Here is a 15,311-nt window from a genome sequence, read left to right as displayed (position 1 = left end):
CGTCTCTGAAAGCACCAGCAGCAGCTTTTGGTGAATCATAGATGAAAACCACAGAACTCCCGTTTTGTTTTGTTTTGTTTTGTTTTGTTTATCTCAGCGGACTGGATTACTGTGGAAGACCTCAACTTGGGACAGTCCTGTGGCAAAGAGAATTTCCTGTCAGTCTCTCTATCTGTCAATCATCCATCCGCCTATTCCAGCAAACATCCATTGAAGCAACTCTGCACACTGGCGGCCCCGAATGGCAGCGAGAGGTAACTGTTTGAAAACTATGTGAACTTCAATACCCAGAAATCCTGTAACGCGACGTCAGTAAACTGCACTTTAAGGGATGAGAGAGGCAAGGGAGGCAAAAGTTGGTGAGCTCAGCTTTCTCTGGACGGAGCACTCACTGAGTTTCGATTCATCACTTGCTGCGGCCAGACAAGGGTCCATACCTGACACCAGAGTTTCATTTGGACAAATAGAGAGAGTCTACAGGGTCTTACTGTAACTGAATGGGACGCTCTTCTCTGTTGCAGCCCCACATTGAGATTTCGGCTGGTAAGACAGGTGTATTCTTACATCAAAATTTAGTGTTGCTTCAGCAAAAATGTCTTCTGACAACAAATTGCATTGTCTCATATGGTTGGGAGGAGAATTTTTATTTGCCCGGTCACACTGAATTTTCCTGTCTTGAGCGCTGAAAGCTCAGAACAGGTGAGGGTGGCCTAGAGGTAAAGAAGTGGGCGTATGATGAAAAGGTTGCTGGTTCAAATCAAGTCTTGGTTGAGAAAAGGGAAGCAGTAATGCTGTCCCTGCCTTCAACAACTGTTGACGAGGTGCCTTTTAGCAAGGCACTTGAAGCTAATCCATGATGAATGCGTCTCAGTTCTGTGCTTGTTCTGTAAACTTTGTGTTGGAGAGATTGGTGGGATGACCTGCAACAGGTGAGCGTATAGTGGCAGCTGGATTGGAGATGGATGAGATGAAGTTGTAAACTGTCTGACCATCTCAAAAGAAAATGTTAGCTGTAATGTTGTGTAACCTGAGGCTGTCAGACTCTGATCTGCTGATCCTCCTCCTACGACTAAGAAACAGCGAACGGGAAAAGAAAACTTGTGCATGAACGTTGCCAACACCAGATCAATACTGGCTCAGCATGTGTCAAATGGAGAGCAGTAAACTCTCAATAGGGTTTTTCTGTGACAAAGAGCTAGCTACACTCTTGCTACACCAGTAGGTGAACTTTTGATGTTATTACAATGCTAGTTAGCGTTAGCATGGATGCTAGCTAGCCAGCAAGGCTAGCTTTAGCTAAAAACAAACATTCTGGGGCATAATTTTGTAATTTCAGCACAAAACACAAACCTTCAAACTGCTCCAGTGTGACTGTGTTTTTGTGTGTGAATTTGTGTGACTGTATGAATGTGAAACAGTTCACTAAAGAACACATGTGCTCAGTCAACTTTCCCACTATGAATTAAAAAACAACAACAAAATCTTTGAATTTTTAAGGACAAAATAAGGACCTACATGTCAATTTCAGTGAAAATCTCCTTTACTGTAAGACATCTCCCCTAGCAAACTGTGAAGGTCGTTTATAGCAGCGGACATTTCTCTATAGGCAAAGTGTCATGATGGATCTCTTCTCCGGACCCCAGAGGCCCGTTTCAGCACTGTGGTTATGCTCCATAGAGCAGAACTGTCATTATGGTTTACAGCCTAATAAAATACCAATTATACTGAAAATGGGAACTTCCAATATTGAAACATCCCCCGGGGATTAGGGCTCATTTCCAGAGAGAAGAAGAGAGGAGAGAGGGAGCGAATGTGATGCAGAGGAGAAGAAGAGGGAAGAGAGAGAGAGACAGAGAGACAGATAGATAAATAGATAGATATAGTAATGAGAGGGAGAGGAAGGGAAGCAGGGAAAGACAGAAAAGAGGTAGAGAAACGATTATAGAGAGAGAATGAGGGGATAGATAGATAGATAGACAGTCAGACAGACAGATAGATAGATAGATAGATGATAGATAGATAGACAGATAGATAGATAGACAGTTAGACAGATAGATAGATAGATGGATAGATAGATAGATAGACAGACAGATAGATAGATGATAGATAGACAGATAGATAGATAGACAGTTAGACAGATAGATAGACAGTTAGACAGATAGATAGACAGACAGATAGATAGATAGATAGATGATAGATAGATAGATAGATAGACAGACAGATAGATAGATAGATAGATGGATAGATAGATAGATAGACAGACAGATAGATAGATAGATAGATGATAGATAGACAGATAGATAGATAGACAGTTAGACAGATAGATAGACAGTTAGACAGATAGATAGACAGACAGATAGATAGACAGATAGATAGATAGATAGATAGATAGATAAATAGATTGATGATAGATAGATAGACAGATAGATAAATAGATAGATGATAGATAGATAGACAGATAGATAGATAGATAGATAGATCCTCTTCCTCTCACACAAACACAAACTTGTCTTGATTGTCATCTACTAGACTTTAAGTGGGCCAGACTGTGGAGGAGAAGTGATTTCCACTCCAGTTCTGTTGATGAAACACGATGAGTCAGAGCGTCCAGCCACAGGGAGCGACGCCAGGCCCTGGCACCTGCTCCACGTCCCCCTTCAATATTGTTGTCGTCGATAATAAAATCAGCTGAAAGGAAAAATCGGCCCCTGCGTGGATGCGATGATTCATAGCCACTCAAAATAACGAATTACGGGCTGAAAAGTGGCTCCTGAAAGAGAACATTAAACCTTAACAGTAGAATATATCTCGTGAAATCAAATGCCAGAGGATAATGCACAGTATATCGTCTCCCCAGGCTGCAGTTCTACCTGTTTCCACAAGGGGGCAGTGTCACTTACATATGCACCTAGTTTAATACATCCATGATATGCACATGCAGTAGTTTTTGTGCATGCAGCCCAGGATTTACTCATCATTTTTGTTACCCAGTCTCCTGACCAAACTGTAATTATCAGAGGTGGGGACTCGAGTCACATGACTTGGACTCGAGTCAGACTTGAGTCACAATTGTAATTGCTTGATGCATGAAGAGAAGTCTTGAGATTTGATTTGACTTGGGTTCTGGTGACTTGGGACTTGACTTTGACTTGTACTTTGATGACTTGAAAAGGTTTCTAAAGTCTTGACTTGAGATCTTGTGTTTGTGTAAATGACTTAGATTGAAAGTGATGAGATTTGTTCCAGCAGACGACTGAATTTAAATTCTGTTTTCTGAATTTGTAAACTCAAACTCATGATGCTCATACCAAGTTTTTATCCTATTAAAACCATATTGCATTGAAAAGTCCTAGATATTTAGTTTTCTTTAAGATATTAAATTGATACTGGACTCTTGACTTGTTCTGACTTGACTTGCTGTTCTACATTTAGACTTGAGACTTGACATTAATGACATGGACTTGACTTGGTAATCTACATTTAGACTTGGGTCTTGACTTGAGACTTGTGCCTCAAGAATTGAGACTTGGGACTTAAGCAAAGTTGACTTGGTCACACCTCTGGTAATTATTTTGACACATAGTTAAAAGCTTGATTCCAGAACACAACATATTTATTCAGAGAAAAAAATTATTACCTTAAATGTATCATTCAGTATCTGTAGAATATAGAGGATCCAGTCTGTAAAAGTGCTTATACGTTATCTGATATCCTTTACAAAGTACCACAATTTGCTTTCGTTTTGCTCTATCCATCATTTTTCAGAGTCTGTGCCACTTTTTCAAACTGTGGTTCTCTCATTTCATCATTCCCTGCCTGAGGAGCTTAGACCGGCTCCAACAGTGTCTTTAAATCACTTCTCAAGACCCATTTGTACAGAAAAAGTCATAATTTCACCCATATGTTTTATACTGAACTTAATTTTTTTAAATTTTAATACTAGTGTTATTTTATTTTCCCTCTGATTCTTTTTACTGTCTCCTTGTTAAACACTTTCTAACTTCTGTTCTGAAAAGTGCTATATAAATAAGGTTTGTATTTTATTAAGTTTATCATTTAGAACAAAACTCTTTCTTTCACCAAAGTTTATCATGGGGCTTTTTGGCTGGGCAGAAGATCGGGATAAACTGCCTTCTTGTCCCCATGTTGTCCCCATGAGGATGATGACTGTGAGGATGATGAAGATCCCTCAGGGGCCGCTGATGACCTGTCTGATCCAGCCGGTGAGCTTGGTGATGCGGGTGTAGACGCCGTAGTAGTCGGGACGGCCGCAGCCTTTCCCCCAGCTCACCACCCCGGCCAGGAACCAGCGGCCAGTCGGCTCCTGGCAAACCAGCGGGCCGCCAGAGTCTCCCTGAGAGAGAGGGGGGGGGGGGGGGGGGGGGTTCATTTATTGACCTCTTCACCTTAGAAATCCATTCAGAAACCAGTGCGTAAGTCAGGGCAGAAAGCAAAAAAACACAACCAAAAGCACAGGAAAAAACATAAAAAATTCAAGGGGGAAAAAAAAGGAAAAAAGGCCTGAGAGAGAGAGAGAGCGAGAGAGAGAGAGAGGTGGGGGGCTGTTTATTTATCAAGACAGTGCTTCACAAGAATAAAAGATAAGTAATAATAGTAAGAGGGAAGGATAGGCGACATGACAAAGTAAAATACACAATACAAAGTTTAAAAACAACAAAAACTGTTAATAATCAAGCAACATTCCCCCCAAAAACTCAAGTAAAAGAAGAGAGATTTAAAGGACACTGATACATACTGTAATTTATTCTGTATGTACTCTGTATATATGATTATTTTGTCTTATTGTATTATCATTGTCATTGTCATTATTGTATTATTTCATTTTGTATTGCTTCGGCAACAGTGATTTGATCATCATTCATGCCGATAAAGCCTTTTTGAATTTGAATTTAAAGGAGGGCACTGAGCCGGCTAGACAGAGAGGCAATGTTTAAGTGCATTAAAGGGGCAATGAGTAAGATTTTAACTGCCACATAGCACCGAATGGCCACAATATGTCTGTGGGGGTTGAAAGGGTTCTTGATCAATACTGATGACTCAATGATGACTTCACCAGCTGCTGAGATTTCTGGCTTTCAAAACTCACTTTCCGTCCTGTACTCACACACAAAAGCTGCCCTCCCAGCGGCGTTTCACGACGCTCCCAACCTGTTTGTGTTTACACTGACACTTGAGTGCTGTTTGTCTGGCTGCAGCCGAATATTAAACATTTAAATTTTTTCATAAAAGGCTTTTTTTCCCCTCCAAACTGGTTATAGAGCCAGAGAGAGAAAATATAAACAAAATATACCATGAGAACAAGATTCTCCCCAATCCCTACCGAAGTGGCAGGACAATTCAGTGTGTAATAACAATTAAATCTACAAAAAAATATATACAGACTGTAGGAGAACATTACAGAGAGATGGAGTCTGTCTGTTTTGATTTTAATTGAAACAAAATCAAGGAATTAAGTGAGAAAGTAAAAAGCATATAACAGCTGTGCACAAGAGTGTGTGTGTTCTGTATGTATGTTTGTCTAGTATGTTTTCTAGTATATGCATGTTCTCTGTAGTGTGTGTGTGTGTGTGTGTGTTTCCCCTGCCTCATACCTGGCAGGCGTCCTTCTCCCCACTGCGGTACCCGGCGCAAAGCATCCTGGGAGTGACCAGGTGGCCGTAGGAGCGGACGCAGGCCTCCTCGCTCACCAGGCGCACGTCCACCTTCTGAAGCACGTTACTGGCCCTGCCTGAGACAGGTCAGAGGGCAAAGGTCAACCAACAGAGGCCGAGAGAGCGACCTATCATATCCTCGTTTCCTGTTCATTTACTGTCACACTGCGAAAAAATCTCCATCTTAACAAGTCATTTAGACTATTATTGAGTCCTAAAATCTTAATTTTCTTAAAATCAGTGAAAAAATCTGCCAATGCCATTTGATTATTTCACTTGTTTCCAAGGCAAATCAACTTTTTTCAAGAATTTTTATAGAATCAAGTTTCATTTTCCCCATAGCAGTGCAGTTATTTTGCTACTGAGAAGATACCAACACTCATTTCTAAAAAAAAAAACTCAAAACAAGTGAAGCTGCATTGGAAACAAGTGGAGTTATCTCACCTCATTGGCTGAATTTTTCTCTCGGTTTAAGAAAAATAAGATTTGAAGGCTGAATATGAGACTAAATGACTTGTTAAGATGGACGTTTTTTGCAGTGAATAACAAACGTGAACAAAATATATTCCTTTTCCTTCCTACTGCTAAGAAATTCTGTTTTTTTGCAGGCTAATGTGAAGGCTTTTCCTGATATTTACTGTTGTCTGTCGTTACCCATAATCCTCCACACCGCTACCACCACCCACGTTCCTCCTCTCTCCTTCACCCCCCTCCCATCAGTCCTCTCCCCCTTCACATAAATGAGTTCATCACAACACCAGAAACCTCAACCCACACACACTCCCACCCACAGCACTCAGCACCTAACCTTTTAATTTAAATGAGTTAATCTCATGTGTGTTCGCTCTGTTATCTTAACTCACTTTCCTCCACATTACCATCGCCACCTACACTTCCCCTTATCTCCTGTTGGTATTAAAGTGGCGCTGAAGAAATACCGCAATATGGGATTTAAATAACTAACTCTCATTAATAAAGAGTCGCATATAATCACTTACTGTGATAATGAAAAACACTGCATAATACAGAAGCTACTGGGAATAGTTTAGTGCTCTTCCTCCAGCAGAAAAAAAAAACATCGGCTCAAAGTTACAAAATAAAATAGCATGATTGGATTCAAGCCTTTATGAATCTTCAAGTTAAAAGCGCAGTAAGCTGCAAATAAAATGAGTGCATTTGAATATGTTTCATGATTATAAAACGGTATAGTTTCATTTATAAAGTGCCCATTTCTGTTTGAGGTAGACTTTGTGTTCTCCTAACACTATGCAAAGGCTCAGGATAAATGGAAACTATAATCCATAGTGTTTCCATGATTTCACATGCATTTCCTACCAGTATGGTGCTTTATACACACAGCTCATTGGCTGTGGCTGTCATTTGATTATAATCACCTGATAATTGGTTACAATCATCTGTTATTTTCCTACCAAGATGGCCGTGTAGTGATGAAATAGTATGATTTGTGCAGGTTAAATAAAAACAAGTGCAGTCAAATTGTTCCACCTGTAGCGGTGAAGAAAACTCCTGTATGAAACTACAACACATCTGAATCCTCCTCCATCTCATCCCTCTATAAAGCTCCACTGCAGAGTCTTTGGTTGTAGTAGAAGAAGACCAAGGACAGAGATTGTTGCTGTAATATTGGATTGGACCATTTTATGCAAAAAAAAAAAAGTGCGATGAGTGTCCAAAATTACAATGGCTCTGCTGATTTGGCCATTTCAAATGGAAAAATTCCAGTAATTTTGCAAAATTGCAAGTTCCTGCAAATGATGTGGGGAATTGCTGAATTATGATGATCTCAAATTCCTGGAGGGACTGTCTGGTCTTGTAATGGGGCAGCGATTAACCCGGTCAGATTCAATGTGCATTGTCCCTGGCAAATTAAAATGACTCTGCTATGATAACCCCCACACTTCCGCCCTCCCCCTCTTCTCCCAGCACCCGCTTCCCTCTATAGCCTCCACCCTCACCCCCTTCGCGGAGCGTCCCCCAGCCGGTGACCCAGCAGAGCAGGCCGGGCTCCAGCTGGTGGGTGGGCGGCGGCAGGCAGGCAGGCCGGTCCAGCAGGGTCGAGGCGGGCCGGTCCAGCCGCAGCAGGGCCAGGTCGTAGTCGTGGGACTCCTCGTCGTAGTAGTGGTGCAGGTGGATGCGCCGCACCCGGACCGCCTCCTCCGTGGGGCTGCTGCGGTTCAGCAGGAGCTTACCCAGGTACACCGTCCACACCGAGGGGGAGTAGAGACTGGGGGGGGGGGGGGGGAGGAGGAGGAGGATAGATGGATGGGGGGGTAGAAAAGTGACAAAGTTGCTGTGAGTTAAAGGGACAAAATAACCGTAACATATCTGAGTTGTTGATTGATACCAAATACGTGGCCAGGTGCTGAGATTTCTGTCTTTCAAAACTCACTTTCTGGATCGTTTTGGAACAGTTAGCTCCCCACCCATTGAAATTTCAAGACTCTCCCAATGCTGCACAAAACTTTTCCACACTATAAACAGAATGGTTAATCCTTTATATTGGAGCTAACTTTGGCCGTGGTCCAGCCCTTTGCTGCTGGCACTGAAAGGCGGTTTATATGCAGTGCGTACATACATAAATACATAAATACACTGGCTTGGAATCAGACAGGCTGCATTACAGCTAAACCCCGGCCAGCAAAGACACACCAGCAGGACCGCACACCAAGAAAGTTTAGCAGAAACAAAGAGAGGAAGGTGATTTAGATGCAAATTGAAACAAAATCAAACTCAAAGATTAAATCCACTTTTTGCCAAAGTGAAATAAAGGCTTTCAGCTTTTGCTCAGCAAGTGCCTCGGACTTTTTGACCTACTACTGTGATCTACTTTCTAACCCGACACCCTAATCAGCACGACTCTTCCTGCACTTACCGGTCGTCATAGAAACAGTGGGCAGCGGACACCACCCATTGGTTGGAGACCAGCGCCCCCCCGCAGATGTGCTGACCTCTGACCTGCAGGCTGGCCTGCCATGGCCACTCCCCCTCCGAGGCGTTGGTCCCGCCCACTATACGGCTGGAGAACTGTCTCAGCCCGCAGTCTGGACACACACACACACACACACACACATAAAGACTGTGTGTAGTTGTTATTGACATATCTTTTACATGATGACTTCATCTGTGTGTGTGAGTGTGCGAGAGAGAGAGAGAGAGAAAGAGTGCGTGTGTAGAGAGAGAAAGAGTGTGAGAGAGATAGAGCGAGAAAAAGTGTTCCTCATTAGGAAAACTTATTATTTTTAGAGTTAGGCAGTTACTTAACAGTGGATTCAGTATCTGTGTGTGTGTGTGTGTCTGTGTGTGTGCGTGTGTGTGTGTGTGTGTGTGTGTGTGTGTGTGCGTGCGTGCATGCGTGTGTGCGTGTGTGTGTGTGTGTAACTGTGTGTATTATTATTTTACTTTACTGGCAATCATTTTAATCCTATCAGCCTAGTCCTCCAAGAGTGCACAGGGAAATAAAAACAATAACATCAATTCATATCCTAAAATTAATTAAATCACATTTTATTGATTTATTTAACCTTAATTTAACCAGGTTAAATCCAACTGAGATTAAGAATTTCTATTTTAAGGCAGACCTGGCCAAGAGAGCAGCATGAAGACAAACATAAAGTGTAAATAATACAAAAAAACAACCAAAATCACGTGAATTTGCACTAAAAGCATGAAACATGAGGATGTGTGTGTCTTCTCACCACAGTGTTTCTCATCTGAAGCATCTGGACAGTCGGTGACGAAGTCGCACTGCGGGTTTGGCTTCTTCAGACACGTCCCATCAGCACACACATAGGTCATATCTGTACACCGCACACCTGGACACACACACACACACACACACACACACACACAAGCACACACACACACACACACACGTATAATGTTTTACTTTGCTGCTGTTTTTAAAAGCCTCCACACAGTCAACATTTCAGCAGTGGAGATGAATTGGCTGATTTTTCCGTTAACACCCATGCATTTTTGAAAATACACACAGCAGGTTTTGATTTAATTTTATGGGTCCAGAAATTATCCAGGGCGTAAAGTAATATCTAAATTCTCAATTCAGGAGAAAAAATGAAATACAGAGATTGGAGTTACGGAGTTTTATGCTTTTTTTCAAACTTATTGTCGCCAAAGGCTGTGGAAAAATTGCTGTTAGAGGCTTATAGATCACAGGCCTCAAATGTGTGAGTGTGTGTGTGAGGTGTGTATGCGCTCATGCATGCATGTGTGTGTGCGTGTGTGTGTGTGTGTGTATGTGTGTTACCCTCAGTACAGTTCTCCTCGTCCATGGCTTTGGGGCAGTCTGGGTGTTGGTCACACACCTTGAAGTAGTCCACACACTGACTGTCCTCTGGGCACTGGTACTGCGCCACACACACTGACACACACACACACACACACACACACACAAAAATCAGCACACACATACACACTATAAAAGGCATTCATGTGAACCAAACTAACAGACACCATGGTGAGGTGTGTGTGTCTAACTGTAGGTTCTTGGGTAAAGACAAAAAGACTCCACACATTATAATAATAAATACAGTACAGACAGATCGATAGATAGATAGATAGATGGATAGATAGATAGATACATAGATACATAGATAGATACTTATTGTCAAAACATTTTATTAATCCCCAGGGAGAAAATAGGAAATGGTGTGTGTGTGGTTTAGTCACAATGAAAAGATCATCTTCATCAAAATCACTTTATATATACAGTATACTCATGTTTTTATATCAAGATCCCATTACTTTTAGAAAGCGACAAATTTTCAGTGGTTACTTCATGGCATGCCAGTAGGCGAACATAAAACTTCCAACTGATAAACCATCACAGGTTCTTGAACAACTTTCCCCCTTCATATAAAACCTAAAACCTCGCAGGCTTCAAAGTGACACAAGTAGCAACATGGTGCTGCAGAGAAAACCTGTTTCTGGCTGGAATTTGTTCATTTTGAGGAATCCGAAATTTGTGTCAGTTTAAGATTATGTTGAGAGCATTTCACAGTGGATTGCTTCATCAACAAGTATGCAACAGGCTTCACTGCCTTGGGCCTGTTGTGATCCGACCCGCCCACTTTTGAACAGTCAAGTCCCACCTAACATCCTGTTTCACCTGGAAATACATTGAATTACAGGTGACGTTAGAATATAAGATATAAATCCTTACCGCAGTTCCTCTCATCAAGTCCGTTGGGACAGTCCTTGATTCCATCACAGGCAGGAACACACAGACCGTTCACAGTGCACAGGAACTGTCCCGGGCAAGCTGTGACACACACACACACACACACACACACACACACACACACAGGTACATGAATGATTTATTTATGTCCACATAAATACAAGCATACAAAGGACATAAACATTATAAATGCAGTCAAATATTAGGAGTCAGTTACATAAGTGCCTAATTGGCAACCACGATAATCCACACACACACACACACACACAATTAACAAAAAAACAGCTCAAAAACATAATTCATAACTGAACACGTTACTTAACAATCCCCATGTCCACATTTACTGCCCGCCTCCCCCGGGCCAATCGCTGTCTCCCGCACGCTCGACTTACGGTCTGACAGGTTGAAGAGGCTGTAGTGCAGCTGCAGGCCCGGTCCTGTGAGTGACACCTCCGACGTCATGACAACGGTAGTCGTCATGGAGAGCAGGTAGAGGCGTTCGCTGTACGGCTGCAGGCCCCTGGTGCCACACAGCCTGACACAACCACAGAGACACTGAATTCACATACAAACTCTGGACTCACCAGATACACATTACTGGGTTTGGTGGAAGGTTGGAGGAAATCACTCTGAAGTGCTCTTGAGCAAGGCACTTGACCCCCAACCCGTCCAAAGCACTACTGAAACAGGACATGCATGTGTAAATAAAGGTTAAAAACCACCAGATGAGGATTTGTCCATTCCTTGGTGTTGGGATGGAAATGTAAAATGTCTGTAAATTAATTAAAGTTAAAAAAAAACTGAATACATCATAAGGTAATGCAGATGTCTAACTGGAGTTTGGCTGAGGCTCATGTGGGATGCTACTGCCCTCTGTTGGTCAATAGAGATCAATTTGATGGATTTATCAATACTTAAAATATGTTTGTAGTGCTGTTCATTTAACAGAATTCATGTGTTTGCTTGCACACAATTTCCTGGATATGAGCTTATATAAGGATCAGGATATAAATAGTCCAGTATCAATTTAATATCTTAAAGAAAGCAAAATATCTGGAATTTTTAAATACAATATCATTTTAATAGGATAAAAACTTGGTAAGTGCATCATGAGTTTGATTTCTGTAACCGGTTTCTATTCCAATAAATTCAATCATTCCATTAAAATTCAGAAAACAGAATTTAAATTCAGTCGTCTGCTGCATAAATCTCATCACTTTCAATCCAAGTCATAACAAACAGAAGATCTTTTGTCAAGACTTTAGAAACCTTCTCAAGTCATCAAAGTACAAGTCAAAGTCAAGTCCAAATAAAGTGTTACGTAAAAGTCGCTCAGTGTGACCTGGCCTTGATGCAGCGTACCTGCGGCTCTGGATGATCCACTGCCCCTGGGTGCAGGACTGGCTGTAGCCGGCTCTGCTCAGCTCATAGCCCTCGAACTCCAGAGACAAGCCGAACCCTGCAGCGGGCATCTGGGGACACACAGGCAGGAGGATACATATAAAAACATGTCAAACACACACACATACAGGCACACATGACTCCCTGAAACTGCATGTAAACTCCAACATTAAGATGTGTGTGTCTGCAAAAGGCTATAACCATGCAATGTATACAAATGAAGTGATGAATGATGAGTGTATGAATGAAAGAATGAACAGACATACAAATGAATGAATGAAGGGATGGATGGATAAATGATTGAACGAAACAATCAATCAATCAATCAATGAAAGATGTGTGGGTGGATGGGTGGATGGATGGATGGATGGATGGGTGTCTTACAGTGAAGCTCCAGGTGCAGTTGGTGTCGGGGGGGTAGTAGCTGGGGAAGAAGGGCGTCCTCAGTTTGCCCTGGACTCCTGACACTGCCTCCAGCTCTATACTGGAGCTGCACTCTGAGAGAGAGAGAGAGAGAGAGGGAGAAAGAGAGAGAGAGAGAGAGAAAGAGAGAGAGTGGCAGAGAGAGAGAGAGAGAGAGAGAGAGAGAGAGAGAGAGAAGAGAGAGAGTGGCAGAGAGAGAGAGAGAGAGAGAGAGAGAGAGAGAGAGAGAGAGAGAGGGGCAACATTCAATCAATCAAGATGAAATGTTAATCAAAATCAGAAGAAGCTTGCACAATTATTAAGCCTTGTCTTTCTCCATAGGGATTTCAAACTGAACAAAATAATTTTGTGTGGCACTAAACTTGATCCATGTCTATAAAACCCAGAAGTTTATTTAATTGGAATTCAGGTCCAACTTCAATAGATCTACTTTCCCCCACACACCATCTGATCATTGTGCTCCCCGTAAAGTAAACACCTCCACTTTGTTCACTTGCCTTTAGCGCCCCTCCCAAGTGGTAATAAATAGGCTACAGTCCAGTGGGGATGTTTCTCTGGATTGGATTTTTAGTGATACAAAACTTCTTGGAGGCAGAGCTGCTCTAAATAACTGGCTGAGTTAAAGCTCAGTGGGCAGAGCCAAATAACCACCAGTTTAGCTGAGTGGCAAACTTGAATGGCAAAGAAGGAACTCAAATACAAATGACAGTTCTTTTATTCCTTCATTACTATGGCATTCATGAACTTTGAAGGTCAGCTAGGCTAACTAGCTAACCTAGATAAGTTAGTATGGCTAGATTGGATTTTTTCTGTTAGTATAGTAACATAGCCCTATTTTCACTGGGCTTCAGTCTAACACTACTTTGGCTCTGCCCTTTGAAGTTTAACTCAACCAATGAGATTATTTCTGCCTCCAGAGAAGCTTTGAGAAATGTTTGCATATCTAAAACTTCAATCTGCTTTCACTATACCCTACCTATTCTTCTCACTCTTATTTCAGTCTTTGGGTGAACATTTTGAAAACTAGCGAAATGAAAGCCTGACTTCCAGGGCCAAACCGTTGGTAAGGCGGTGAGGTCTTACCCTGGCTGTCCCAGGCCTGTGCAGACAGAGAGAAGGGGTCTTTGTAGTTGTACAGACCCTGTTTCCAAACCACCGTCATCCACTCGCCTGACGACAGGACTCGCACCACACGCTCATGTCTGCTGCAGCCGTACACTCTGGGAGGAGGGAGACAGACGGAGAGACAGACGAAAGGAGCATCAACCTTAGACTATCCAAATAGTGTTACCAAGTGTTACCAAATTTCACATTAGAATCAATTCAGGTCTAACCCTAACCCTTAGACAACCAGTGTAGTACTAATCAATTGGTTCCTAATACTTTCCTAGAAAGGAACTGTTAATTTCTTAGGAAGTTTCCTGGAAAGAACCATAGTTATACAGAAAATAAAAGCAGTCTGGTGGAGTTGATAAGATACTGTAAACTTCTAAAAGAATTTCCTGGAAAGAACTGCAAAACTATAAACTATTTATTGGAAAAAATAATAGGCAGAGGTCAATTATCATAAGTCAATTATATAATATATGTATTTGTTGAATTAATTAATCTAATTTTCTATATAACTACTACATAATTTCATGGTTCTGTCTTGGAAACAACAGAAGAAATTGGAGGAACTTACCAACTACCAGCTACCATTGAACTCTCTCTATGTTCCCTATAATTATTAGCACATAATTTCATGGCTCTTTCCAGGAAACTTCCTTCCTAAGAAATTAACAGTTCCTTTCTAGGAAATTATTAGGCAAGGCAAGGCAAGGCAAATTTATTAATATAGCACATTTTATACACAACGGCAATTCAAAGTAAAAGTAAAGACATAGATTAAAAGACAGTGCAAGAAGATTAGAAAAGTGAAAAGTGCATTAAAATCACATTTAAAGGAAAATATAAAAGATACAAATAAATAAATATTACAGTGCAGATGAGTGTTGCCCTAAATTTCTTAAAAAGCCCTGGCGAACAGAAAGATTTTAAGCCCTGATTTAAAAGATTCTCAGATCGATTCCAGAAAGAAATTTTCTGGAAGTTTGTTCCAGGCATGAGGAGCATAAAAACTAAAAGCTGCTTCTCCATGCTTTGTTCTGACCCTGGAACAGTAAGCAGACCAGTACCTGAAGACCTGAGGCGTCTGGCGGGTTCATAACATTGGAGGAGTTCAGAAATGTATTTTGGTCCTAAACCATTAAGTGCTTTATAAACATGCAACAGAATTTTAAACTCAATTCTTTGACACACAGGAAGCCAATGCAGTGATCTCAGCACTGGAGTGATGTGGTCCATTTTTTTTTAGGAAATTGCTGACCCAGAAAATAAAGTGTTACCAATCAATTATACACAGAATAATCAAGCAAACTGCATCATATCCATCCTATCGAAGGTGGACGACACCGACTGGCCGATATCAGATTTAACATTTTTAACAGAAGGCCAATATCGGTCCGATATATCAGCAAAACGATACATCGATCTAACTGTAATTATCACCGTGGAAGAAACTCACGAGGTGATGAGGCGAGTATCGGAGGGGGAGA

General features: G+C 41.6%; 1 protein-coding gene across 1 annotated transcript in view; it reads right to left on the bottom strand.

Moving 5' to 3' along the window:
* Nucleotides 1-3,663: 3,663 nt before the first annotated feature.
* tmprss6 (transmembrane serine protease 6) overlaps nt 3,664-15,311 on the bottom strand; it is a 16,742-nt gene continuing 5,094 nt past the window's right edge. Inside the window, exons 7-18 of the mRNA XM_071910631.2 lie at nt 15,281-15,311; nt 13,798-13,934; nt 12,676-12,788; nt 12,253-12,362; nt 11,283-11,425; nt 10,873-10,971; nt 9,958-10,071; nt 9,389-9,505; nt 8,566-8,734; nt 7,649-7,917; nt 5,613-5,749; nt 3,664-4,354 (exon numbers count right to left, since the gene is read on the bottom strand). The exon at nt 15,281-15,311 is cut by the window's right edge and continues 177 nt beyond it. Of these exons, the coding sequence (XP_071766732.2) occupies nt 4,190-4,354; nt 5,613-5,749; nt 7,649-7,917; nt 8,566-8,734; nt 9,389-9,505; nt 9,958-10,071; nt 10,873-10,971; nt 11,283-11,425; nt 12,253-12,362; nt 12,676-12,788; nt 13,798-13,934; nt 15,281-15,311 (1,604 nt within the window). The 3' untranslated portion in view covers nt 3,664-4,189. The remainder of the gene's footprint in view (nt 4,355-5,612; nt 5,750-7,648; nt 7,918-8,565; nt 8,735-9,388; nt 9,506-9,957; nt 10,072-10,872; nt 10,972-11,282; nt 11,426-12,252; nt 12,363-12,675; nt 12,789-13,797; nt 13,935-15,280) is intronic.

Source organism: Centroberyx gerrardi, chromosome 3, assembly GCF_048128805.1.
Source record: "Centroberyx gerrardi isolate f3 chromosome 3, fCenGer3.hap1.cur.20231027, whole genome shotgun sequence".
NCBI lineage: Eukaryota > Metazoa > Chordata > Actinopteri > Beryciformes > Berycidae > Centroberyx > Centroberyx gerrardi.
Note: the sequence above shows the minus strand (reverse complement) of the source record. Positions and strands in the feature narration are given on the sequence as shown.